Genomic DNA, 27,752 nt, shown 5'->3' on the forward strand with positions numbered 1-27,752 from the left:
CGGCGTCCGGCCGTCAGACCCGGCATGGCGGTGTGCGCTCGCCTCTGCGGCGTGGGCCCGTCGCGCGGGTGTCGGCGGCGCCAGCAGCGCCGGGGCCCGGCCGAGACGGCGGCGGCCGACAGCGAGCCGGACACGGACCCCGAGGAGGAGCGCATCGAGGCGGGCGCGGCGACACTGGCCGACCTGGGGGACGGCCCGTGCGCGGGCCCCGCGCCGCCCCCGCGCTGTTCGCTGCTGGAGCTGCCGCCGGAGCTGCTGGTGGAGATCTTCGCCTCGCTGCCCGGCACCGACCTGCCCAGCCTGGCCCAGGTCTGCACCAAGTTCCGGCGCATCCTGCACACCGACACCATCTGGAGGCGGCGCTGCCGGGAGGGTGAGTGCGCGCGCGGCTGGGTCGGGCCGGGCGGGGGCGTGGGAGGGTGGGGGTCCTGGAGCGGCGGGGTCCCGAACCTGGGAGGGGGCGGGGATTCTGGGAGGGGCAGGGGGATGGCCCGGGCCCCGGAGGAGGATGGGTCCTGGAGGAGGAGGGGGTCCTGATCGGGTCCGGTGCTTGGACCTGGGTGGGGGCGGGGGTGACCCCAGGGCCGGGGGACCTGCGACGGACCCGGGGCGCGGGCGCGAAGACGAGATGTTCCCGCGGGGGGGTGGTAGGGAGCGGCCGCGGTGCTGCCCTTGTTGGGAGTCCGGGCGGGTTGAGGGGCGCCCCCAGCCTGGGGGACCAGGCTGGGACCCCTGGAGGTCCGGGCTGGGCACCAGCTGGCATCTGCCGGCTTCTTTCCCGCCCCTGGCCGGGCGCAGGCACCGACGGGCGAGAAGAGGGAGCTGGAGTGAGTCGGGGCGGGGGGTCCCGGTGGCGGGTGGGTCTGTCCAGAGGCGGGTAGAGGCGGAGGGGCCGATTCCCACCCCTGCCAGGTCGGGTCGTTCTCTCAGGGGCAGTTCCGCACCTGTCGCAAGAGAGATTTAATCAGTTCAGAGTTCAGGGCTCTCTGCGCTTAAACGTTGGCAGGTCACTGATGGTCAGTCAGCGCTCATACTTTGGTGAGAAAACATCCAAACAACAGAACAGCGAGGAAGATAGTAAAACTCATCAGATTCTACACAGGCCTCCCTGTACTGAGTAAAATAAAAAAAAAAAAAAAAAGCTCATTAGAGACTCCGGCATTCAAAGATAAACCCGCCCTTAAAATTTTAGAAAAATATCCATCCACATACACACGTAGAGTCATGTACACATTTTTACCCAAATGAAATCGGGACCAAGCACGGTGGCTCATGCCTGTAATCCTAGCACTCTGGGAGGCCAAGGTGGGAGGATCGTTGAGGTCAGTCAGAAGTTGGAGACTAGCCTGAGCAAGGGAGGGAGACCCCATCTCTACAAAAAATACAAAAAAATTAGACAGATGTGTGGTGCACACCTATAGTCCTAGATACTCAGGAGGCTGAGGCAAGAGGATTGCTTTAGCCCAGGAGTTCAAGGTTACAGTCAGGTATGATGATGTCACTGTACTACAGCCTGGGCAACAGAGAGAGGCCCTGTCAAAAAAAAAAAAAAAGCCACGGGGTAACCGTAACTGGAATTGCAGCTCAGGATAAATTCTTAACGGAAATAATGCAAAGTGCTGATGAAGATGTAGAAAGAAGATGGGAGCAGACATAGGAGGACTCCTCAGTCCTGCTTTGCCTACTGCAGTTGGGCACAGCTGTCCCGGGATAGATACAAACAACTAAAATGAAATAAATAAAAGATATAGTGAAATCTCTCTCCTCCCAACCCCTTCTGCCGGGCTGTCTGCTCACTCCCACCACAGGACCACTGTTACTTTTCTCTTGGGTGTTCTACCAGAGGTTTTTATGCACGTATAAATAAATGCAAATACCTGTTTACCCCCCACACTTTCCCCAAAGGTAGTATTGTTGTGAGCACGCTGTCGTGTCCCTAGCTGTGTTTAGTTTATTCATATCTCCTGTAGAGCATGCCACATCAGCTATAGGGACAGTCCTTTCTGTTACAGCTGCTTGGTCCTTGATGGCTTACCAGTGTCACCACCTATGCATCCAGCCCCTGTTGATGGGGCTCAGGTGATTCCCAACCTTCTGCTATTGGAAATACAGCTGCTAGTCAAGTGCGGTGGCTTACAGCTATAATCATAGTACTCCGGGAGGCTGAGGCGGGAGGATTACTTGAGGTCAGGCTTTTGAAATCAGAGCCAGACCCCATCTCTACCAAAAATAGAAAAATTAGCTGGGCCTTGAGGTGCGTGCCTGTAGTTCCAGCTACTCGGGAGGCTGAGGCAGGAGGATTGCTTGAGCCCAGGAGTTTGAGGCTGCAGTGAATACTCCAGCCTGGGCGAAAGAGCAAGACCCTGTCTCTAAAACAAAAACCTTATAGACATATATATTTATTGAGGTAGGACGAGGTGGCTCATGCCTGTAACCCCAGCACTTTGGGAACCTGAGGTGGGAGGATCACTTGAGGCCAGGAGTTTCAGACCAGCCTGAGCAACATAGTGAGACTCCGTCTCTACAAAGAAATTTATTGGCTACGTAGATTCCTCTAATTTTCACTTCTTTCATCTTTGCCTTTTTTCCTATTTTCCTTTGATTTGTGGGTTTGGTTTATATAATCTGGATAGATTTGTTTAATATATTGTAAAATGTTTTCTTATTTACAGTCATTTGATGTTTAATTCCATCTATAGTGACTTCTGTGAAATTTCCAACTTTAATCCCAGTTACAGATTTTAAGATTCGTGCTTACGTGATAATTTGTCAGCCCAAGGTCGTGACCATGGTGGCAGTGAGGTCCTCGGAGCCTCAGTAGCTCGTTCTGGCAGCTCCAGCCCCACCCCATCCAGGGCAGTCCCCCGAGGTTGTTTTACAGGTGTCTCCTTTTGTTAGTCTGATTGTGTTTGGAAATACGTTTAGGGATACTCATGTATGAGGCAGATCTGATCTTATTTCTCTGAGACCCGAAAGCTCATCTTTCCTGAACTTGACATTTGGTTGTGGTGGATGCTCTTAAGGCCTAAGTCAAGTTGGTTTAAGTGAAAAACTGGGCTGTTCCCCGGCTGCAGGGAGGTGGATCGTCCTCACCTGTGTTTCCTGGCAGAGCGATGGCCCTGTTTCTTAGTGTCTTGGGAGGGTGACTGAGACTAATCTGTGGGTTTATCACTCATTGTTTACATGTTTACTTCCTATATTTTAATGATTGGATTTCCCAAAACAGAGAACAAGCCACAAAAGTGGGAGTGGGAAAGAAGGAGCTCCCGCCTGCGTTTACTGTTTCAGAGAACTCCGCCTCGACTGTCTCAGGTCAAGCGTGCACGGTCAAGGGCTCTTTCCACGGTGATGGGGTGATTTAGGGGCAGGGGCAGGGTACACTGGAAACTTAAAATGAAGTAGTTATTTATACTTCTTGGTGAGTGAGGAGCTCACCGTTTGCAGTGTCCTATTAGCAGTAGTAGACCAGTTATTTTTACACTGCTTTGGCCTTACTCACCCCTCCGTTTTGGGAAGTGGAGTGACTCAGGCTGAAATGGGTGTTGGGGCAGCTTGGAGCCGGTGGTGTTTCTCTGGGCAGGTGAAAGTCCCTGCTGAGAAGCCAGCTCGTGCTCTTGGTACTGTGGCGAGCAAGTAACCAACAGCGGTGGCTTCCCCCGTGCTAGGGAACAAACCCGAACCCACCCCGGCCTCATGGCCTGGTGATGCGTCAGCCCCTTGGCTGCAGGCCTCCTGCAGTCCCTGCGTGAAGGGCTATAAATAAGCCGGGTTCCGAGTGCTGGGGGCAGAAGCCAACTGCTGTGTTTGCCTTTGCCCTGTCTGGGCTTTTCTTGGTTAATACTTCACCGTTCAGTGGGTGAGTTTTGCAGTGTAAACCTTTGATGCTGTTCACTTATGAAATACATCATGAAGTCTGCCTAAGGCTGATGAGTCTTGAAAATTTAAACCCTAATTCTAAATCACAATATTCAAATAATCACAAAAGATAGATTTAAAAAGAGGAAATGCTGACGTGTTTATTTTTCCCCCTCCACCCTGAACTCCAGGTAGTGAGACGGGAGGATTGAGTATACTTAGCTTCAGATCTGCCAGCGTCGGGTTTTGAATTTGTAACTTATAGCTAGCCTGTTTCTTCCCTTGATGGTAAATGTTTTAAGGTCACATGGAATAATATTTGTACAACATTTTGATTATTTTTGAGTCTAAAATGGGTTTAAATTTCATCATAACTAGAAATAACGTTTTCCTATACAAGTGGTTAAACTTAGGATTTTTCAACTTTACGTTGGTACAAAAGCAGGACACATTCAGTGGAAACCATACTTCAAGTACCATTCTGTTGACAATTTTCAGAATGTTAGTCAATAAATTACATTAGATACGTAATTTTACTACCAAACAGGCTTTGTGTTAGATGATTTTGCCCAGCTTGTAGGCTAGGGTAAGTTTCTTTCTCTGTTGTGGTTTTTTGTGTTTGTGTTTTGTTTGGTTGTGGGTTTTTGTTTTTTTTTTTGAGACAAGAGTCTCGCTCTGGCACCCTGGGTAGAGTGGCAGTGAGTGGTGTAGTCGCAGCTCACTGCAGCCTCAGACTCCTGGGCTCAAGTGATCCTCTTGCTTCAGCCTCCCGAGTAGCTGGGACGACATGTGCCACCACACCCGGCTAATTTTTCTATTTCCTTTCTTTAGAGATGGGGTCTCACTCAGGCTAGAGTGCAGTGGTGCAGTCATGGCTCACTGTAACCTCGAACTCCTGGGATCAAGGTGTCCTTCTGCCTCAGCCTCCCGAGTAGCTCGGAGTAGAGGGACATGCCACCATACCTGGCTAATTTTAAATTTTTTGTAGAGATGGTGTTTTGCTGTGTTGCCCAGGCTGGTCTCCAGCTCCTGGACCCAGGTGATCCTTCTGTCCCAGTGCTGGGAATACAGGTGTGAGCCACCATGCCCAGCCTCAGTGCATTTTCAACTTAGGATATTTTCAACTTCCAGTGGGTTTATTGGAGTGTAACCCCATCACAATTCCAAAAGCGTCTGTAATGTCTGATGTTTATTTATAATAAAAATGGGAAATTAAAAAAAACCAATATTTAATTTTGTTTTTGCATGCAGAAGAAAATGCAATTTCTGTTCTTTTTGATTTGCTGATGCAAAACATGAATAATGTGGCTTTTGTGAAATATGGCTGCAGTTGGAGGGGTCATCTCAGGAAGAGGTGAAATGAAATTGTTGGTTTTACAATTGGCTGTAGGCTCGGGGCTGAGGAGGGAGGATCGCTTGAGCTCAGAAGTTGGAGACCAGCCCGGGCAAAATAGCAAGATCCCATCTCAAGAAAAGGAAAATAGGCCGGGCATGGTGGCTCATGCCTGTAATCCTAGCACTCTGGGAGGCCGAGATGGGCGGATTATTTGAGCTCAGGAGTTCGAGACCAGCCTGAGCAAGAGCAAGACCCCATCTCTACTAAAAAAAGAAAGAAATTATATGGCCGGGCGCGGTGGCTCACGCCTGTAGTCCTAGTACTCTGGGAGGCCGAGGCGGGTGGATCGCTCGAGGTCAGGAGTTCGAGACCAGCCTGAGCACGAGTGAGACCCCCATCTCTACTAAAAAAAAAAAAAAAAAAACAAAAAACAATAGAAATTATCTGGCCAACTAAAATATACATAGAAAAAAAATTAGCCGGGCATGGTGGCGCATGCCTGTATTTCCATCTACTCGGGAGGCTGAGGCAGTAGGATTGCTTAAGCCCAGGAGTCTGAGGTTGCTGTGAGCTAGGCTGACGCCAAGGCACGCACTCTAGCCCGGGCAACAAAGCAAGACTCTGTCTCAAAAAAAAAAAAGAAAGAAAGAAAGAAAAAAGAAAATAAAATTGGCTTTGGGAATATTTCACGATTCCTGCTAAGTGGATGCTTGTTGAGCCCCTGGTTCTGGTGGCAGGGTGGTGGGGTGGCATGTCGGGGAATAAACTGCCAGATGGTGGAGACCCAGGGACCCAGCCCGGAGGAGGCTGCCCACCTCCCGTGTGTGCGGCAGGGTCTCAGCTGTGGGGAGAGACTCATCCTGTCCTCCTGCCTCACCACTGGGAGGAGTGCAGCTCTCTGTGTTGTGCGTCGAATATCACATGCTGCTTTATAGAGCAAAGCAGGATAGAGGAAAATGGGGCTTCTTAGGGGACATGTTTTTAAACCCTGCCTCTTTTATCACTGTCCAGGGGAACATTTTTTAAGACTTTTTTTTTTTTTTTACCCTAAAGGAGTAAGCTAGAAAGTGAATCTGGTGCGGAGAAGTGGAGTCCAGGTTTTCCTGTCCCCCTGTGTGGCTGGACAGACCCTGGTGACTTGGCCAAGGGAATCAATTGGTTGCTGGAAGCCCCGGCATTGCCGTTCCTACCATTTCTGGGTGTTTGTAACTCGATGTATCTCAGGACCTGGGGTTTGTCCCTCTGACTGGAAAGGGCTTGTAAACACAAGGGCATCTTGCGAGTTTGGCGAGGAACAAGTGTCCTCTCGAAAAACAAGTCCGTCCCCGCCTTCCCTCCCCTTTCTGGAGATGGCCGGGGTTTGGAACTCGTGAGTCAGCATCCTTGGACACAGATGCCTTCCCGGTCACCCTGGAGAGAGGGAGCAGAGGGAGGTAGCGGGACGCACCGGGCCTGCCTGGTGTCAGTGGAGGAGGAGGAAGCGTCTGAAATCTTAGGGAAGGTCCGGGGTGAGATGGTCCAGAGTGATGCTAACAAATGAGTGGTGAGCGGCATCACAGAGGTGTCTGTGCCCTTCAGGAAGGAGGGTGTCTGGGGATGACAGACGGGCCTCAGTGGGAGGCTGCTGCCTGGGCCGGTGGGGGCCTGTCGTGGGGGCTGGACGGCGCTGGAGGTCCACTGGCTGTGAGAGCCAGGCTTCTGCGGGCTCCTGCTGCCCCAAGACTGTCTTTGCAGGGATCAGGCTGGTTGAGAATTAAGTCCCCCTGATTTGGCAGTTTCAGCTGTCCTGTTGAGCATCCCAGGTGGTCTGTGTCTGATGGAGACACGTAGGGATTGGGTCCAGGTTTTGGTTTTTACGTTCTTCCCACCTGAAGGGGTGCTGGCTGCAGGAGTGTTCTCCAGATCTACTATGTTATTTAAAAACACAGTTTCATGCAGTCACGGTAATGGCTGAGTCGCCGTGAGCGTGGGGAGGCACGGCACAGGTCTGAGGTCCCTGCTGGTGGTTGGAGCGCTGTCCTCGGAGCCTGGAGTTGCCCTCCGCCGCTCCCAGCTCATTCCCTGTGCCTTAACCTCCTCTGTAGCCTCAGAAGCAAAAGAGTTTCGGCTGTATCTCCAGTCGTCCCCCAGTTTAGTGCAAATGCAGTCTTTCCAATCAATACTGCCTTCTAGTTTTAAAGCGGACAGGACACTTTCCTTCAGCGCGTGTCCTTGACCCCTCCTGCTCACGAGCCTCGGAGTCCCGGCCAGCTTCGGCGTCTTCCCTGCGGCACTGTCACTGACGTGGGGGCCTGTGCCCTCTCCCTCGAGTTCTCCACCTGCACATCAGCGTCACCTGCGCCCGCTCCACTCTCCATGCCGACCCCAGCCCTGGCGTTCGAGCCCCCTGGGGCTGGGGCAGAGGTCCCTTTCCAGGCTTATCTCGCGCACCCACCAGCTCGCCTCTGATGGCGTCCTGGCGACAGTGCTTTTCTCTTGAGGCACTTTTGGGAGTGTGACGCCAAGTTCCCTCTGACTGTGGTCCCCAGCACCCACCCAGGGCACAGAACCATGCCGTCCACAGCCACGCCGGGCTGCCGCAGCGCTCACTAGAGCGCGCCGAGTCTTCGGGGCAGAGGTCGAGGAAAGCCCACTTTGGAGCTTCCCGTGTGTCCGGACGAGTTTCCGCAGGTCAGTCCTCCTCCCACGCACGGTCCCATCTGCGGGACGCACGCCGGGTGCTCCGTTTGGTCCATGTTGCCAACAGCATCTGCGGCCCCTTCCCCCTCGGCGACTTTGCAGAACTACCTTGAGTGCAGCAGTCGATCGGAAGAACAGATTGTGTTGTATCAACATGACTGAAATAAGATTTTAATAGAGCGCGCAGGTGGGCGGCGTCCCAGGTGTGGTCGGGTGGCCGCCAGCGCTGCGGCAGTGAGCCTGCCCGCCTGCCCGTCCCCGCTGTGCGGCCCGTTTCCCCCAACGTCCCCTTGCCGGTGGGGACAGTTGCTGATGAATGTTCTCTTTTCTCCAGTTAGAACTGGAGACTGCTAAGAGTTTGGAAGAGGAATTTACAGATGATCTAGTCTAATCCCTCTCATGTACAGGTGGGAAGTGAAGACGTTTATTGCGTGGTCACTTGTAGCTCAGCTGCACACTTGGCCCCGGCTGCCCGGAGAGTGGGCCTTGCTGAGCCTCCGCAGACGCGCAGAAACGGCCGCCGACTTCCGTTCTGTGGGTTCCTGCCGTCCTAGGCAGGCGCCTCGGACAGTCGGGGAACTCTCCCAAACCAGCAAACAAAACTCTTTGGACGAAATTATGTAATTTTCCTCATTGGTATTCCATCGCTGACAAATTTTCACTCGAGAGATTCTTCCCAGTCCTTGGTCCCACCTGGGAGGCAATGTCACATCCTAGTCACCTGGGACATCCAGGCAAACTGCAGTGAGCTGGTGTCATTCACTCTGTCCTCACAAGCAGTAGGTGGCAGGGCTGGTTCTCAGAGTGGCCCCTGCACTTCCTTGCACTTGGCTTTGGGTTATTGTCCCTGGCCCTCATTGAAGGGGGGACAAGGTCCCTGTTCCCTGGGCTGGTTTGCAGTGAGGACAGACTCCCCACTGACCCCAAGCTCTCGTTCCTTTGTGGGAGTCATATCCGCTCGCCAGGCCTGTCTCCTCAGTGCTGAGACAGATGACGTGGTGCCTCTCGCGGGAGGCAGCACAGCGATGCCCGGCAGGCCTGGCCTGGTGCTGGCACGTGGGAGGCTGCTGGGGCCCGACGGCAGTTCTGTGGTAGGGAGGTCAGCTCAGCAGGTGCTGTGCTTTCAAAGCCTGGCTGACACCTGAGCCGGAGGAGCTGGCAGGGTGTGGGTTGGGACATGTGGGTGGTGACCATGAATAGTGGAGCTGGGCTGGGAGGGGGACAGGGAGGAGGTGCAGGAGGGTGCAGGCAGGGGTGTGAACAGGGAGAGTGGGAAGGTGCCAGGGAACCCTTCACTGATCCCCGGCCCAGGGCAGCCATTGCACAAGGGACGGATGTCCACTTCCTCCCTGTGACTCACATGGTCCTCGACGACTGGCCTCACAGCTGAGTGGAACAGAATTGGCGGCGTGGTGAGGTACACAGGGTTGAATAGGCCTTTGTGGCCGTCTGGGCCCTAACACCAGTGGTGATTGCGTTCCCATGGGGACATGGCACTGTGTCCAGACAGCTCAATTTCTGCCACACGTTATTCATAAACCAGGGATTGTCTGAGTTTGGTTTGTGTGGTTAGGCTTCTAGAGCGCAGCAGGATAGACAGCGCAGACTATTATTTCTTCGAGGGTGACGCTGACACAGAGAATAGTGGCATCACTGGTGAAGGAGGGCGTTGCCTGCCTGTGGGGACGACCAGTGAGGCCCCCACGATGCGAGACGCACCCTCGGGAGCAGGGCCAAGGCCACGCTGCATTCGCCCTTGTCGCGCGGCCGTCAGCAGTCTGTCCACTCCCGTTGCTTTGTGATTTCTAGGTGTTAAATTTCAGCAACTGTTTCTTGTTGCAGAGTACGGTGTTTGCGAAAACTTGCGGAAACTGGAGATCACGGGCGTGTCCTGTCGGGACGTCTATGCGAAGCGTGAGTAAATCTGTTATCGTCCATTGTTCACTTCGTACCAGAAGCGGACGGTGCACATCAGCGATCAGTGATGAGAACAATTCGGCCCATGGTTCTGTTTTCTCAGACACTAACTGACACCCACAATCTGCATTTTAAATACAGCACTGGTGGTGACAGCACCAGGATTGGGGCACTGTGTCATTGGTTTTTCCGTGCATCGTGGGTACGGCGTCTCTTGCTAGGCATCCTGGACCCCTGGATCTGAGAGAGGTGGGCTGCACGGGAAACAGCTCCGGTGCTCTGGCGCTGCCTGCTGCTCTGGGCCTGGGCCGCAGCCCGGTGGGAGGTGGGCAGACGCGCCCTGGGTGGCCTCCTCCGTCCAGCCCCTCGGTGGCAGAGAGGCTGCCCCTGCCCACTGAAGCTCCACCTTCCCCTCAGTTTTCCGTGAGCAGGTTGAGCCTCCATCGCCGTATTTCCTTTTTCCCTGGATCCTTTGCTTTCCGGAGTCGTGTGTGACATTCACGGAGTACTCAGCGTCCGTCCTCAGCCCCAAACTGCCTCCCCAGCCGCCCTTTCTTCAGCGCCAGGAATGTTCCCGTGTCTCGCTCTGTGGATGAAGCTGTTGGCTGCTCTGGGTGGTCAGTGGTTTCCACGAGCGTCTCGTACGGCACGTTTTCCTCTTCTCACGACTCTTTGAGTCTGTTAAGCCATTTGACTCATACTGTCTCAAAGCAGCATGAAGACAGATTTCTAAGAGCTGTAAGCACCAGAAGTAACACCCCGGTGGGGACACGGGTGTGTGAGCCTGCCCAGGTGTTAGTGCCACCTGGAGCACAGTGCACCCGTGCAGCCCATCTTGGCTGGGGGGGTGGGGGGCAGAGAAGTTGCTGGGCCCTGCTTTCCGCTGTCCTGTGGGAGAGGCCATCGGGCACATTGGGCTGGAGACGGTGTGGCTGAGGTAGAGCAGGAGTGGGTACAGGAGAGGGGACGGGCCGACGGGACCTCGGGAAATGACAAGGTCTCGCTCTGTCCCCCAGGCTGGAGTGCAGTGGTGCAATCACAGCTCACTGCAGCCTCCAACCCCTGGACTCAAACCATCCTCCCGCTACAGGTGTGCAACACTGTGCCCGGCGGCAGATTTTTCACTGCAGATTCTTGACCCCTTGAAAATTTATGAAAAATGTAGAGAGAATAATCATACTATCTGCACCAGCCAAAGCAAATTTTAGTTTTGTTTTTCACAACACAGGAACTATGTTTTTGTGAATTTGCTTTGAAAGCCATGTCCAGGGGAAAATTCCTTAGCTTTGGGAACAGGTAGCAGAAGAAAATCAACTGTAGTTCCTGGAACAGCTGGTTGAGTCGGCCAGCCTTGGTTCAGCGGCGACAAGGTCTGACGTTGAGTTACAGGCTGGGAAACATTGTCCTTTATCAAAAACAAAACAAACACACGCTGGCACTGGGTAAGGTGAGTGTCTTATGGGGCAAGGATTCCCTGGATGGTCACCCCAGATACCTGTTGGCCACGACACCCACCCCTCCCCTCCTGAGCCCCAGCGAGCCGTGGCAACTTAGTGGGACCCGTCTCTAAAACAATTTAAAAAATAAATTTGCTGGGTGTCGTGGCGCATGCCTGTAGTCCCAGCCACTTGGGAGGCTGAGGCAGGAGGATCGCTGGAGCCCAGGAGTTTGAGGTTGCAGTGAGCTGTGATAACACCACTGTACCTCCCGCCTGGGTGATAGAGCGAGAGCCTGTCTCAGAGAAGAAAAAACAGTCTTGAAAAAGGAGCCGTCCTCAGCCCTTTCCCTGCTGTGTCTACTCAGGTATAAACCCACGCGTGAAGTCGGGACGTTTTATGAAAATCCTCCCCGATTACGAGCACATGGAGTACAGAGATGTGTACACCTGCCGTATGTACCTCCGCTGGCTTGGCTTGTGCGGCAGCGAGCTCGCCTGGAACCCGCATGAAGAGGGTCTGAGCACAGAGCGCACCGCTGGGTCCCGAGCGCAAGCTGACCTCCTGGCTGTCGCTGTGTGTTCACTTGGCCGTGGCGTTGCTCTGTGGTTTGGCCGCGGCAGAGATCACGGCCGAGCGCGGGCCCCAGGGAAGCTGTGTGTGGGCCGGGTTTGGGTCGCACCGATTGAGACCGCCCTGTGGTGCACATTTTAACCTTGGTGGTTCATGGAGGAAGCGACTGCAGAAAGTCCCGCAGAGGCAGAGAGGAGAGAGTAGCAGAAGCTTTAACACTTTTCTAAGATGAAATGTTGACTCCTAAGCTTTATTAGTTAATCACAAAGCGTGTATGATTGAAACAATTCACATACTCACAGTGGACAAACGCGGGTAGCTCCAGTCCATCCTTTAGAGCCAAGTCCCTCTTTCATCTGGAGATTTTTCTAAGCCACAGTCAGGACATTAAGGTTGTGCTGGTGGCATTAGCTCCGAGTGGCTGGTGGAGATGGAGACGGTGAATTTCAGCTGTGAAGAAAGAGGCTGGAAACACCTGCCCGCACTGACGGCCATGGACCCCCACTGCCCCCGCCCCTGCCAGTCCCTTCAGCCCGTCAGCGTGCCCAGCTCTCAGTGTGGCCCGCTGCGAGCACGCCTGCTTCCGAGTTTTATAAACACCTAATTTCTGACAAATCCTGCCAGAAGCAGAAAGAATAAGAGCAGTTGACAGAATTTTTCCCAGCACCCGCCGGACCCTGGGCAGACAGCTGCAGTTTGGTAACTGGAGCCCACGTTACTTAGGGGACAGTCCCAAAGTTATTGCAGGGATGCCTGGTGTGTTCAGCGAGCTTTGGGTGGTGTCTGCGCTCCCTGCACGGCGACTAACAGACCTGCCTTGTGTGTGTGAACAGGTGCGGAGGTGACCTGGCTGGCTGGGTGGACTTCGAGGGCAGCAGACACTCGGGGGCTGCGTGAACACCCCCCGGGGCAGGGAGGGGCTGAGACTGCAGGGGAGGGGCGGGCACGTTTGAAGACGTCAGTGCTGTCCCTTCCCAAACCTTCTGGAAATAGCCTCTCTAGAACATTCTGTCGTAGACGACCAGCTCTTCCTGCCTAGCGGTCGATGCAGGGGCCTTCTCCAGCCCCGTGGGAGAGAACAGCTGATGCAGTGAGCACTGATGAGAACAATCGATCCCACTGTGCTGACGGGAACCGCCTGGCCTGGGCTTTGCAATACAAGTGGACAGTCACCCAGTGACGTCATCCCTCTGTCCCAGGGTTCCTCCGGAGCTTACACCGTGGAGCTGGGGTGAACCCTGGCAAACCCGGGGCAGGCTGAGCCTCTGGCACCCAGGGAGCCCCCAGGGGTGTGCTGGGGGGGCTTTCTGCAGCTTCCAAGGGGTAGACCCTGCTGCCGCTGGGGGGACTTCTGGAGCGTCCGGACTGTGAGCCTCACGTGGGTGCCCCTCCACGCCTGTGCGGGCGCGTCGCTGCCGACTGTCCCCGTGGGTGTGCTCCCGTCCCCTGTAAGGTTTCAGTGTGGATATAAAAATAGTCACTGTGGAAAACCTGGAAAATCCAGAAAATATAACAAAAAGCATCAGTTGTAACATCGGTTGCATTTCTCTGGGGACACATTTAAACGGTGACAGGTCTGTTTGCTCCATGGCCTGCTAGAATACCCGGAAAAAAGTTCATGTGCGTGAAAAAAGACACCCAATTCAACAGCCTCAGTTTGAAGGCTATCGTGTCTGTGTTTTTAGTATTCGTGTGTTCTTAGCGTGTTTAATGGAGGGCGCCTCAAACTTCACTCTGTGCTGTCCCCGTGACCTTTCGGAAGTCTGCCGTGACGGTTGGCTGAGTGTTTCGGGACCTCGAGCTGTTTGAGTTTCCGTCACCCTCGAGCTGTGAGACGGTGGTGTTCCCTGGCCGTGTTTTCCTGTGGACCCCATACTTTGGGCCAGGGAGGCCCTGGGGGGCCGGACGTGGAGTGCTGAGCCCACTCCCCTGACGCAAGGCTGTCCGCGTAGCAGCGGGTCAAGCCCGAGAAGGCCGAGGACCCCAGCTCTGCTGAGTAGTTTTGTGACCTCAGATTGGCTTGTTTCGGGGTGTCTTTCCTGCTCGTTTTTTCTCTTGGCCACGTGTTGCTGCCTGGTACTCTGGAGAGTTGGCGTCTGTAGGGCGTTGGGAGCGTCATGGAGAAGTATCTGTGGTAACAGGCCCTCGGCCGGGGTTCAAATGTGCGCGGTCCCAGCAGCTGGGAATCTATCACCAGATTTTACAACAGCATTTAGTAAGAGGCAGCATTTTTCTTATTTACATTCTCATTTTTTTCATCATGTGTGTAACTTTTGGTATTAAAAAACTGCATAAGCCAGGTGCAGTGGCTCACGCCTGTAATCCCAGCACTTTGGGAGGCTGAGGCAGGAGGATCACTTGAGGTCAGGAGTTCGAGACCAGCCTGAGCAAGAGTGAGACCCCATCTCTACTAAAAATAGAAAAAATTAGCCGGGCATGGTGGCACATGCCTGTAGTCCCAGCTACTTGGGAGGCTGAGGCAGGAGGATTGCTTGAGCCCAGGAGTTTGAGGTTGCTGTGAGCTAAGATGACACCACAGCACTTTGCAAGCCCGTGTGGCAGAGTGAGACCCTGTCTCCAAAAAAAAAAAAAAAAAATTTTTTTTTTTTTTTTTAAATTGCCTAATGTTCAAAGCTTTGAGCCAGTGTGCTGGTTCCTAGTATCTTAGCCCCTGAAGCAGGTGGTGGGACAAGAGGGCGGAGGGTGGAGGGGCGGGGTAGGGGTCAGGAAGAGGGGCCCTGCCTGCCGCTGGAGGCTCCCTCTCACTCCCTTCCTGGCAGAAGGGCCAGAGCACCTGCTCCTTGGGGCTGGCGGGAGGGTCACACGTGAAAAGGCACCTGTGGCCCTCAGTGCACCTGCCAGGAGTTAAGTGCCGAGTAAACGGTAGCTAAAACCAAACAAAACTGAAATACATTTGTTTCTTTTTCCTATGTAGTTGTTTAGCCTCGTAGATTGTCAGGGAAGCGTTGATTTTTACCTGACAAGTAATGGTTGTATGAGTACATATTTGTGGGGTGCGCTGTGAAGTTCTGACGTCTGTTTACACTGTGGATGATTAACGTGCTCCGTGCCTCACCCTGGCTGCGCTTCACAGCCCCCACGAGGCTTCTCAGAAACCCGCTGCCCTGCCTTGGTGCTGCGTCCCCAGGCGAGGCTGATGCCAGCCAGGATTGAGGAACCACCGTGCCAGCCCAGGAGGACAGTCAGCTCTTAATGTGAAGCTGGTATTTTTTGCAGCATTTTTCTTCTAAGACTATTCTAGAGCAGTTTTAGGTTCACAGTGAAATGAGGTGCCCCAGCCCCCCACGCACAGCCTCCTTGTTGCCACCCCCCAGAGTGGCACGTCCTGAGCAGTCGATCAACCCGCATGACACACTGTCACCCGGGTCCATGGTCTGCATTAAGGTTCGCTCTCGGGGTTGTACATTCCATGGGCTGGAGAGGGGTTGCTGTGATCCCGGTGGGGGCCGAGAGCAGCCGCAGGCGGTGTGGACAGGCGGGAAGGCCGTGTAGCCAGATGACGAAGGAGCGCTGGAGAGAGGTGACGGGTGGGCCGGGGCGCGTCGCGGCCAGGCTGGAAGGCAGGCGGCCGGCACCGTGGCCCACGCCCCGTGAACTGCAGCTGCTCCAGAGGCGAGAGGGCCTGGGCGGGCTGGCTTGGCACGTGACAGAGAAGTCCAGTCTCAGGCCTCCCGAGGGTAAGGACACGATCATCGGTTACCGTAATTGCGAAGGTCCGATTGCTTTGACACGCCGGGGAAGATGCTGGTCTCTGCAGGAGGAAGGCGCTGCACCCGCTGTGCGTGTCCTCTGCTGAACTCCGGGCAGGGGGCTTCCCCAGCCTTGCTGAGTCCCCGTGATGGGAAGCTCATCCCTTTATAGGAAACTCACTCCCTTCAGGCTTCCCAAAGAGAGTGTCATTCTTAGAACTCTCTGGAGACCTGTAGGGGAGGTTCGACGCACATTTGTTCAAGGCTCTCCCGCAACCCTTTTGCGGCGGCCTCTCCACCGCGCCTCCCCGTTCTGGGCCGGCCCGGTTTGCTGCAGCGCAGGGTCTAACACAAGGACTCGCTCTCTCTCCCGTAGTGCTTCACCGGTACAGACACATTCTGGGACTGTGGCAGCCGGACATCGGGCCCTACGGGGGACTCCTCAACGTGGTGGTGAGTGTCAGGGCCCTGTGGGTGGCGCCTGGCGTGGAGGAGCGAGTGGCTCCTGGACCAGGGGCACGAGCTGCTTTGTTTGTCCACCGCTCGCTGTCGGTCGCAGTGGTGCAGTCGAGCTCCTGGCTCCAGGGGTCCTCCTGCCTTGGCCTCCTAACGTGCTGGGACTCAGGTGTGAACCCCTGTTTCTGGCTCTTTCTTGTTCCCTTGAACCGAAGGCCGGGCCCCGGGGGCTTGTGCGGTTAGACCCTGAGGTGTCACTGTAGCTGATGCCACAATGAAAACAAAGTGAGCTGCCCTTCCAGGGTGCTGGCATTTAGATTCTGACCCCCTTTTGTGCACTCAGGGGACTGGGAGCTGAGTCCCTTTAATGACGGCAGGTGTGTCTGCCCTCACGTGGCCCTGCGCCGGGCTTGGGCAGCTCCACGCAAGTTCTGGGGCCTGGTGTCTGCAGGTCACTCTGTGCGTGTTGCTCACCAGGCGGGGCTCGGGGGGGACAAACGCTGCTCATTCTTTGTGACGCGGAGGAGCATCCGCCGAGAAACACACTTTACGTGGATTGCGTTTAAGGTCACTGGGATGAGCCTTGGTTTCCGAACGTTCCCTCCAGGGACAAGCCAGGCAGCTCTCAGCGTGGGCAGATTTCTTTCTTTTCTTTTAGTCGGGAGGGTGATAATTGGTTTTCTTACTGGCAGTGAGTAATACAGTTGAAAACAAAAGACAAAGATCACAAAAGCAGCCTCTGAAAAGCGGGATAATTAGGGAAAGGAGCCGGTGGAAGAGCAGCACTAGCTCACTTGTGTCTCAGACAAATTGGCCACAGGGACAATCACGTTCTGTCCTGGGTGCCGGGGCTGGGGCAGCGGGTCCAGCTCTCCGAGAAGGGGGTGACTGTCAGGTGTTGTGCGGGCCGGTGAGGGGGCTGCCCCAGCTCTCACGTGTTGGACAGGATGGCGGGACGCATGCCTGTAGGCGCCACCTCCCGGGCTCCCGTCTGTGCAGGCGCCTCACTCCTGGCACCTGTCCCTCCCCGAGCTTTTGTTTTGAAGCATTTTAAAGCAGATCCAGGCCTGTTTGAGGATGGGGTTCTCAGAGGCAGGTGTTTCCCGACCTGACTCCCAGGTTGCCGTCACTCCTGACTTAGGCAGCGTCGACTCTCGATGTTCCCCGGTCCATTTCCCAGGCTGCCTCACAGCTGCCTTTTGACATCAGCTTGTTCAGATCAGGCAAACGGGCCCTCGCGCTGCGTTTGTTTTGCCTCCTGAGCGTCTTACCTGTTGAGAGAAGCCCCTCCGCTTCCTCTGTTAGCTCAGCGCCCTGGTTGGGGGTCTCAGGTCGTCTTGCTCGCTCCCCTCCCGGCGGTGGAGCTGGACGTTGGCGCTGAAGCGCTTGCTTAGGTTCGGGTCTGGCTGCTTCATTGACTCGCCCGACCAGCACCTCCATGGTGGGGCGGGCACTGCCGGCCAGGAGACGGGGCACGCGGGCCGCCATCGCTCCGCCCGCCTGAGCCTGCGCGTGGACTCCTGCCACCCCCGCTGCAGGTGGACGGCCTGTTCATCATCGGCTGGATGTACCTGCCCCCCCACGACCCGCACGTGGATGACCCGATGCGATTCAAGCCTCTCTTCAGAATCCACCTGATGGAGAGGAAGTCCGCCACGGTGGAGTGCATGTACGGCCACAAGGGGCCCCACAACGGCCACATCCAGGTGCGCGGGAGCCTGGGCCCCTTAGACACAGCGTGCCGGGCGTCCGTGCGGGTGCCAGCCAGGCGTGCTGCGGACGGGTGCCGGGTGCCACAGCGGGTGGAAGGGAAGGGAGCTGTGCCCTGGCCCGCTGCGCGTTGCCGGTGCTGTCCTGGTGAGGTGGGACTCCTCAGACTGGGGACGCTCCGGCCATCCATATTGGGTCAGAACCACTGGTTCTTACAGCTGCCGTTCCTCTGCGAGTCTTTTCTCCTCTTTGCCAGAGTATCGGCTTGGGACAAAGTGCTCTGCTCCCATGGGGCCTGGCAGACGGCCGCTCCGAGGAGCGCCGTGTTACCCCGCACACCGTGTGAGACACAGCCCCCGCGCCGCCTCTGATCCCCACTGGGAGGTCGCAGACTCCCCTCTGGGACGCGTGGCTGCCGCCTCCTGCTCTGGGAAGGGCGGTTCTGCACTCCCTCTGGACGGCCCGTTTCGGTGGCATCTTGGGCTTCTGTGGGTGGGTTTGGTGGATGTAGGTGAGGGAGGGGTGACTCCCTCGTTGTGCTGTGACTAACTGTGTTCCTCGATGTCCTTTTTCCTTCTATTGTGAACATTCAAGATTGTGAAGAAGGACGAGTTCTCCACCAAGTGCAACCAGACGGACCACCACAGGATGTCTGGCGGGAGGCAGGAGGTGAGCGGGCCTGCGGGGGGGCAGGGCCCTGTGAAGACACTCGAGCCTGCCCCTTGCCCTCCGTGGCGGCCGACTGGGCCTCCCCTTCAACGGGCAAAGACAGCACCCGAGGTCAAAGGGTGTGGAATCGCCAACATGCAGCCTGCGACGCGGCTGTTTCCCGTGGTGCAGCCTGACGCTGTCAGCGCAGAAAATGCACCTGATGGCTGTCAGCAGCAGCGAGTGGGCGTGTGCACACGAGTGCAGGCTGTCGGTCCCTGTCACCCCTCGGAATGAACCGAACAGAAGTGGTTGTTGCCTTGATTCGCTCTCCTTTGCCCCCGGCGGGAGCAGCATTGCCGAGGGGCTGCTGGGAAGCTTCTCTGTGCGAGTTGCAGGGAGACCCAGTGGGCGTGTTTGGGGCTTGTGTTTTCCCTCCTTGGAACAGGCCGGCGGAGGGTTGCGGGCCCCGGCAGTGCAGCGGGCGAGCCTGTGTGCCGGGCTTCCTGTTGTCTGCATGGCTGTTGTCACGTTGCCCTTGAGCTGTGGTTTTCTGAGGTCCCCGTCACACTGCCATTTCAAAATATTTTTAAAAAGAACTTGAACTTGTGAAATACAGGGTACTCGTAGCTCCCGTTCATTTGTGGGGTGTGCCTCTCTCGGCCAGTTCCTGGTCTTCTGGTGGTTTCCCCACGGCCAGAGAGCTGCAGGGAGAGCTGGGACGAGCAGGGTGTGCACGTGGAGTCCCGAGAAGGTCAGCGAGTTCCCTGTTCTCTTGAGTAGATGACACATGTGGACAAGTGATGGAAATGCTTTCTCATTCCTAACACCGTCATTTTACATGTAGTCACACGTGCAGCATTTATGTGGCCGCTGCAGTTCACATTTAAGTGAAAAATGTCAACGTATTTTCCAAGAATAGAAACTCCTCAGCTGTCGAGACCTTAAAGAGAACCGTGTATTTCTGGTAATATATTCTCTGGGATCCAAAAAAGTTGCCGTCGGCCGACTTCCGTGTGTGGGTGCACTGATTGTGAAATGGAGTAGTGTCTTCTGATTGTAAATGTAGTGACACGTGCTCCCCGTGAGAACTAGAAAAACACCCAGGAGTTAGGGTGAGGATAAACGTTTGCGGGGATCTTGGCATTGGTGGTGAGTTCGTGTTTCTCTCATTCCCGGCGAGGCTGAGAACAGTGCCCCGTGTTCAGGACCTCTTCATGAAGCTGAAGGTGGTGACTGTGTGAGGGCGCAAGCCCTGGTGGGTGCTGAGTTTGTTCTTACGTGTCCCAGACTCCGTGTTTGCTCTTTGTGCACAGGTGTCTTGCCCAATAAGATAATTTTCCTTTTTTTTTTTTTTTTTAAGCGACAGGGTCTCTTTGTCGCCCAGGCTGGAGTGCAGTGGTGCAATCATAGCTCACCACAGCCTCAAACTCCTGGGCTTAAGCGATCCTCCTGCCTCAGCCTCCCAAGTAGCTGGGACTACAGGAGTGCGCCACCATGCCTGGCTTCTATAAGACAGTTATGTAATACACATACTTCAGAGATCTTTGTTCTGAGTAATGGGTCCTGATGACTTTGACCTTTTCATGCACAGTAATTAAGATTATGACTATACACAAGTCGTCATCTTGATGGTGTTTAGTTTATATCTAATTATTTACTGTGATAACAATGAAATCTTCATTCATTACATTGAGTTACTTTTGTTTTTAAATACTTTTTTGTAGAGATGGGTTCTCACTGTGTTGCCCAGGCTGATCCCAAACTCCTGGCCTCAAGCGATCCTCCCACCTTGGCCTCCCAAAGCCCTGGGGTTCCAGGCGTGAGCACTGTGCCTGGCCTGTTTTCGTTTTTATCTGTTAGTTATCTATTTGATTTTTTTTAGAGTCTTTTTTCCATAAGTTTAACCACTTTAATGGAAGGTTTTAATTTGAGGAAATCTAATTTATCAAATTTTTTTCTTTTATGGTGATTATTTTCTGAGTCCTTAAAAAACTTTGAATACCTCTAATTTGCAAAAATAGCCTCCTTTTCTTATTTAAGTAGAAGTTTGGTACCTTCGCATTAGGTTTTGCTGTTCTGTCTAGGTCTGTGGCCATCTGAATTATTTCGTGTGTGTGGTGTGGGGCAGGGGTGGCGGCTGGTTCTCCACGTGAACATCTGATTGATGGACCGGGTACCATTTGTTGGAGAGACTTTCCTCTCCCCGGGTGGTGGGGAGGTGGGGGGGACGGGCGTCTGTGCCGCGGGCCAACCGGCTGGCTGGACGCGCGTCTGGTCCTGGGCTCTCTGGCACCGTCCGTGCGTTTGTCGGTCCTCAAGCTTGTGCCACGGTCCTGATCCTGGAGCTTTATGCGGAGTCGGCACACGAGCTAGTGAGGCCTCCAGCTCTGTGTTCCCGAGGCTGCTTGTGCATCTGGGTTCTTTGTTTCCCTGTGAACTGCAGAGCCGGCCTGGCAGTGTCTGTGCGGTGCCGGGTGGGATTGGTCAGCGCCGAGTCCCGGGCCGTGGCCGTGGCCGCTGTGGCACTCTTGGCTTCCTTTCCACGGCGCCGTGTGGTTTTCAGGACGGCGGTCTTACACACATTTTATGACATTTGTCCCCAAGTCCTACGGTTTGTGAGGATGTCATAAAGAGAATTTTGAAAAATTTCTTTGTCTAGATTTATGCTGTTAGTGTATAAAATCCAGTAGATTTTTATATATTGACCTTGTAGTTCTAATGGTTTTTTTTAGTTTAGTCACTGTTCTTTGTCAGAATTTGGGGCAGTAACATATTAAAGCAATTGAGAGATTGTAGCTTTCTTGTTTATTTTTTTTTGAAATTGCTCTTCAATTTGTAGAGCTAATTCTAGATAATCATTAGAAACACTGTATTGAGTCAGAAACTTGGGGTTTGGATAACTTATGTTGATTGTCTAAAATCAAACTGTTAAGCACTAAGTATCCTTAGCACGTTGATTGCGGATGCTTCCGGAATCATCGAGCTCTGGGGACGTGGCGTTGATAAACGCTTCCTGTTGCAGACGTGCCCTCCGAATGCACAGCGTCACTGTGAGGGCACTTTCTGAAAAGGCAAGTCCACCGCCGTCTGCCGGGCTGTGTCAGCGGGCCTCCCTCATTGGCAGCCACAGGGACAGGTCTGGCCGACTGCGGCTCGGGGGTTGGTGGCGAGGGGTCCCGCCTCACGCTCGCTGGAGCCTGAGAACCAGGCTGAGGGGCCGTGCAGTGTAGACGGTCAGTGAAGACGCCGCCCATCCCAGCGGTGGACTCGGAAGTGAGGCTGACTCGGAGCTTTGGCTGCGGCTGTGGCCCAGCCTCCCGAGGTGGCCCTGCTGCTCCCTGTCGGGAGCCTGGGCACCCTGGGAAAGCCAGGACCCAGGAACCTTCGCTCTTCACGGACGGGCGCGCAGACACGCAGCTCCCGTTTCTCTCACCCGGCGCCGTCACAGGTGTGTCCTGTGCGCGTGGACGCGATGGTGACGTTCACGACCTGTGTGTTCTCCTGCAGGAGTTTCGGACGTGGCTGAGGGAGGAGTGGGGGCGCACGCTGGAGGACATCTTCCACGAGCACATGCAGGAGCTGATCCTGATGAAGTTCATCTACACCAGCCAGTACGAGTAAGCGCAGCCGCTCTGCCCCCGCGACTGTGTCCGTCGGATCTGGGCGGGTCTCCCTCCAGCCTGGCTCGGCTAAGCGCAGCCGCTCTGCCCCCGAGACTGTGTCGGTCGGATCTGGGCGGGTCTCCCTCCAGCCTGGCTCGGCTAAGCGCAGCCGCTCTGCCCGCGCGACTGTGTCCGTCGGATCTGGGCGGGTCTCCTCCAGCCTGGCTCGGCCTCTGTCCTGCTGAGCCCCGTGCGGTGTCCCTGCGTGGGGATGTCGCTCTGTCCCAGGTGGCGGGGCCCACCTCTGGGAGCCCTGGTGGAAGCAGACGATAGCGCCTGTGCCCTGTGCTGTGGGTCGGCGGGGACGGGGGCTCCCTGAGATCTGGGGGGACCCCGAGGCCCTGGCTGAGCTGCTGTGCCCCACGTAGCTCAGCCCGGGTGCCGTGTGGGCCGCCTTCCTGCCCACCCCACACGGCCTCCTGCGCTGATGCCGCTGCTCCCTCCGCAGCAACTGCCTGACCTACCGCCGCATCTACCTGCCGCCCAGCCACCCGGACGACCTCATCAAGCCCGGCCTGTTCAAGGGCACCTACGGCAGCCACGGCCTGGAGATCGTGATGCTCAGCTTCCACGGCCGGCGCGCCAGGGGCACCAAGATCACGGTGAGCGCCGTGCGCCGTCCCAGGCCGCCCTGCGGGGCTCAGCTCTGTGGGGACTTGCGTTATTGGGGGGCAGCCTGGGAAAGGGGCTGCTGAGCTGCCCGGGTGACGCTGACGTGCAGCCTCCTGGAGACCCTGCGTTCCCAGGCCACCGTTGCGCCTGTCCTGGCAAAGCTCCTCTCCCAGGTTTCAAGGGGGCTGCTAAGAACAGGTGCTCACTTCCCGCCACCGGGCCACCTTTCACACTGCCCTGGCCTGTCATCGCATAGTTATGTGGGCACTTTCTGGCAGGTGGTACTAAAGTGTCCTGAAGGAGCAGAGCCACCTTCCTGAGCTTCCTGGGACCAGGGCCACGTGTTCCCTCCACCCCGTCCTGGGTTTGGGCTCCCCAGTCCCCTCCCTGCTGGAGCTGCTCCAGGTGCTGCTGTCCGAGGGCCTCTGACACGTGGCTCCTGCGTGAGGGATGGTTCCTGAGTCAGCAGGATGCTGGCTCCAGGGCCTTTGGCCACAGGCACAGTCTGGCTGGACACTGCGCAGGGGCTGCTGTTCTGGTCCTGAGCCCCGCTGACCACCGCCTGCCCCGCAGGGCGACCCCAACATCCCCGCCGGGCAGCAGACGGTGGAGATTGACCTGAGGCACCGCATCCAGCTGCCTGACGTGGAGAACCTCCGCAACTTCAACGAGCTCTCGCGCATCGTCCTGGAGGTCCGAGAGCGGGTGCGCCAGGAGCAGCAGGAAGGTGGGCGAGAGGCAGGCGAGGGCCACGGCCAGCAGGACTCGCGGGAGCCGCCGCCACCCGGCGGGGAGCTGGACGGGGCGCCTGCCGAGGACGGCGGGGAGCCTGGGGATGGGGCAGCCGCGGCTGAGCAGCCCGGCCAGGCCGGACAGGGGCAGCCATTTGTGCTGCCAGTCGGCGTGAGCTCGAGGAACGAGGACTATCCCCGCACCTGCAGGATGTGGTGAGGACACGGTGGGCCCTGGGTTGGGGGCAGGCCGGGCGTGGGAGCCTCAAGACCAGGCTGGGACTCTGACCATTTGTGCTGTCCCAGCCTGAGCAGTCGGCCGCACAGCTGGGTCTGGGGACGGAGGCTTCTGTCCGTTCCCCTCCTGGGGGCTGCACCTGGGGACCTCAGAGCTGCCGGGGCAGGAGGCCTCCTCCAGGTGACTCGCGTCACACCGTGGGTGGGCAGCTGCACCCCGGGCTCTGAAGTGACTTTGTAGTCAGTCGAGGGAAGCATGGAGACTGTCTGACAGCCGTGACAGTAGAGAGTGGAGAACAAAGCCGCCTGCCACCCCCACGGGAGCCCAGGGGTAGCACTGCTGTGCCCAGGTGTCCCCTGTAACTTCCGTGCAGGCGCTTCTGCTGTCCCCTAGCGAACACAGCCTCTCCTCCTCCTCCTGGGGTCTCCTGCCACCTCGGCCACGCTGGGCCGGCACCGGGCCGGACTCCCGCCCGGACCGTGTGTGGAAGGGGTGGGGTTGTGGCCACGTGACGCTTCGTTCTTCCACCTGGTCTCACTGCTGCCTGTGGCCTTGGAGGCCACCCTGGCCGTCCCTTGGTGGGAGACGGAGGCGGCCCCTGCCCCGTTCCCCTGTCCTTTAGGGCTGGTTCAATTTAAATGAACTGCGGTTGAATAAAATGAAAAGTCCAGGTCCTGCTGCGCTGGCCACGGGCCACGTGCGGGTGGACAGGGCAGCTCTGGAACACGCATCCGCGCAGCAGGTGCTTATGCCCGGTTGCCCGGGGCCTTGGGAGGGTCGGTCTGTCGGTCTCCTGGTCACGTTCGTTTCTGCCTTTGTCCAGTGTGTGTCATTGTCCTTCCTCTGGACGCACGGCTGCCGTCACGTGCCCACGACGGTCTGGTGGGCATTTCCCCATGAACTTGACCTCAGAGAGCGATGAGTGCTGCAGGCCAGGCCCGGAGGGGGCCTAGGTGTCTTGGTGGGGCTTTCTTCATGGTGGCAGTTAGGATGACAGTGACTGGGTTCGGGGTTTGCAGAGACAGGTACGCAAAGAGCATTCCAGTGTAAGTTCAGCTGCTGTAAGTCTTGAATGGCCACAGAAGAAAAAACCTTTGTCACCCTGTGAGAGTCTCACAGCTCCCAGTTCCTCACAGCCAGCTCAGAGCCACCGTGTCCCTCACGGCGCGTGCTGTGGCTGCTGGCTGGGGAGCTCCTGCAGGACAGTTGTCCGCCCTGTGCTGAGTGTCAGGGGCTGTCGTGGCCCGGGAGGGGCGAGCTGTGTCCCTTCCATCCCTGGTTCATGTGTCTGCAGGGCCTGGCCTGGCTCCTGCGCAGGGGATACCTGTGGCCTGTCTGCTAAGCGGTGGCCGCTGCTCCACCTGCCCCTGGGCCACGGTACTTCTTTCCCCACCTGAGGCGCCCCCTGAGGCATGGGCGCCGCTCCTCTCCCCCCCGGGCCAGGGGGGCGCCAGGGCGGCGGTGGTGGGTCCTGGGCCCCCCTTCCATGGGAGCACTTAGTTCTTCGTTAGAGAAGCGCGAGCCGCCTCCCTTCTGTCGGCTCAGGGCTGTGCACAGGCGTTTGCAAGTCCTACCCTCTGAATTCAGCCGCAGGCTACGTTTTGTTATAACTGAATGGTTCGTATGGTGGCGTGACTGGCCCGAAGTTAAGGCTTTTGTCACGCTGGGCCTGCTTTGAAGGTGTGTGCGTTGGGACAGAATTCATCGGTGGGCCTGTGGAGACCTTGTGTCAGCGGGGTGAGTTGGGAGAGCGTGGTCAGCGGTGGGCTGACTACCCGGGAGAATCCCGGTTCCCTGCGCCGTGAGTCACCGCGTGTCCCAGGTGGCCAGAGCCTGGGCCTCTGCGTGCAGAGAGCTGTGCTTCCAGCAGGAGGGTTCGGCCAGCGGCCCCGGCTGCGCCCGCAAACACAGGCTGTCTTCAGGTGCCATCAGCCCGCTGGGTCTCAGCGTGTGGCTGTTGAATAGCGGAAGTGGCTCTCGTGGCCTAAAGGGTGTTGGAGAATTCCGGCATGGCTTTCGTGGCCCCCTCCCGCCCTCCTCACGCTCCCCGTCTTGTCTCTCTCCAGTTTCTACGGCACCGGCCTCATCGCTGGCCACGGCTTCACCAGTCCCGAACGCACCCCTGGGGTCTTCATCCTCTTCGACGAGAACCGTTTCGGGTTCGTGTGGCTGGAGCTGAAATCCTTCAGCCTGTACAGCCGGGTCCAGGCCACCTTCCGGAACGCAGACGCGCCGTCCCCGCAGGCCTTCGATGAGATGCTCAAGAACATTCAGGCCCTCACCTCCTGACCGGCCACGGCTCTGCGCACGTCCCGGCAGCTCCGGGGCTCTGGCCTCGACCTGTGAATACAGCAGCATGCACTGTGGGAATGCGGCCTTCCCGCCAGAACGCACACCTCCGTCGGGCCCGAACACTTGACGAACGGCGTGTGGCACACGCTGCGTCTCTGTCAGTGCCGCGATGGAAAAGCTGAGCATGTCTTGCCAAAAAAAAAAAAAAAAAAAAAAACCGCAAAAAAAGAAAGAATGAACTAGAATAACCTAGATCTCGAGGGACGGCTGCAGGGCATGTGGGAGTCGAAGTGGCGGAGTCCTGCATGTCCTCGGCTCGCTGGTGGTTTTCCAGGAAAACACGGTCCTTCCTCCTCCAAAGAGTCCTCCTCTCGAGAGCAGGTAAAGCAGGTTGTGTGGGGGACGTAACTGTCCCCTCTGGATGGAGCCAGCAGGAGTGGCCCCGCGCGGGGGTCTGGAAGAGGCAGATGGTTCTGGCCGGGCAGGTGGCTGGGGACGGTGCGGAGAAGGAGCTCCCGGAAGCCGGTGGAGGGCCAGGCTGGGGTGGGGACCCGGGATTGAATTCCTGCTTCTCTACTGACTCGAGTGGGTTTTGGACAAAAGCATTTCATCCCAACCTCAGTTTCCCTGTCAGTGAAATGGGGTTAGCGACACGGGTCACTGGGGACTGTCACTGTGTGCCTGTCCCAGTCACTCGCTCCAGCTTGGAACCAAGGCCACGTCCTGGCCACGTGACTGCCGCAGTGGCCTGCTCCAGACACAGCATTCGTTCCGTGCACGCCGCCCTCCCTGCGCACGCTGCGGTGTCAGACCACGTCTGCAGGGGTCACGCGTCTGAAGTGGGCCCTGCGTTTATTGCGTTTGTGTGGTTCACACAGGTGCCATTAATGCTTAGAAGCATTAATGAGCCAGAAGTGGCCGCACCAGATGTGGAAGCCCTTGGCAGGCGAGAGGACAGCTTTCTAGAAAAGCTACACCTACGTAGGGGTGCCCTTTGGAAGCCAGGGCCTGTGGGGGACCCTCCAGCTCCGACACCCCGAGTGCTGCTGCTTCCACTGGCATGGTGCCCGTGTTGTGTTAACGCCTGCCTTTGGAGACCCTGTAGACGATTTTAGCGATGTTAGTGTCACCTGAAGAGCAGTGACCGCAGGGCCTGGAGCCGGCCCCTCCTCCAGCCTGCAGCTGGTGCCGTCCCATCTCGAACTTGTGGGTGCGTCTCCCTCTGCCGCTCACCCTGGGCTGGGCACCCCGGACTCAAGGGACCCCCTCCCCCGGATGTGACCGTCTCGTGGTGCCTTTGTACAGAGACCCGCCTGAGGATGTCCCAGGAAATGTTTTCCCGATTAATCTCTCCCTGACTGGCCTTTAAGAAAATAAAATTCCTGTTGCCCGAGCTTCAGTCCCTTTGCAGCTTCCTTTGCTTCCCGGAGAGACTGGCAGGCGGTGTGGCCGGAGCCCTTGGTGGCGCGCTGCCCTCCTGAGCCGCAGGACGAGGCCGTGGAGAAGGCGCCCGGGGCAGCAGCGGCCTGGAAGCTGGAGACGTGCTCGCCTGGGGATCCTTCGCTGCCCCTGCAGGGAGTCGAGGGCGGGGTCGTTTCTGGTCTTTCACAGGATCAGCCTAAATGCCCTTGGGTTGTGACTGTTCCCGTGCGTCAGATGAGGCAGTCCCTGAATGATGGTGACTGTGGCTACCAAGCCACAGGACCGTGCACGTGTGGGCTGGTGCTCTAAGTGCACCACTGTTTAAACTAAATCAAGAAGATGCATTTTTTACCCAGAGCCTGAGGCTCACTCTAAGGGGCCTGTCCCATTAGAGGTGTCCCCTGGGGCCGTAAAGAGCACATGGATGGGGATGAGGACTTCTGATTAAAAAGTGTCAAATTTGAATGTGTAA

General features: G+C 56.7%; 1 protein-coding gene across 5 annotated transcripts; it reads left to right on the forward strand.

Annotated features, from left to right (window-relative positions):
* On the forward strand, positions 1-27,752 carry FBXO31 (F-box protein 31). 5 transcript variants are annotated; one of them, XM_069456497.1, is made up of 10 exons: positions 1-373; positions 9,713-9,784; positions 11,591-11,677; positions 15,883-15,959; positions 17,501-17,668; positions 18,267-18,341; positions 21,831-21,940; positions 22,434-22,587; positions 23,171-23,544; positions 25,633-27,752. In XM_069456497.1, exons 1-10 carry the CDS (start codon positions 25-27, stop codon positions 25,853-25,855), a joined length of 1,689 nt encoding a protein of 562 aa, XP_069312598.1. In that variant the 5' UTR covers positions 1-24; the 3' UTR covers positions 25,856-27,752. The 5 variants fall into 5 exon arrangements, with proteins under 5 accessions (XP_069312598.1, XP_069312599.1, XP_069312602.1 ...); XM_069456498.1 differs by lacking the exon at positions 11,591-11,677; XM_069456501.1 differs by lacking the exons at positions 1-373; positions 9,713-9,784; positions 11,591-11,677 and adding an exon at positions 11,688-12,629.

This window comes from Eulemur rufifrons, chromosome 23 (genome assembly GCF_041146395.1).
Source record: "Eulemur rufifrons isolate Redbay chromosome 23, OSU_ERuf_1, whole genome shotgun sequence".
NCBI lineage: Eukaryota > Metazoa > Chordata > Mammalia > Primates > Lemuridae > Eulemur > Eulemur rufifrons.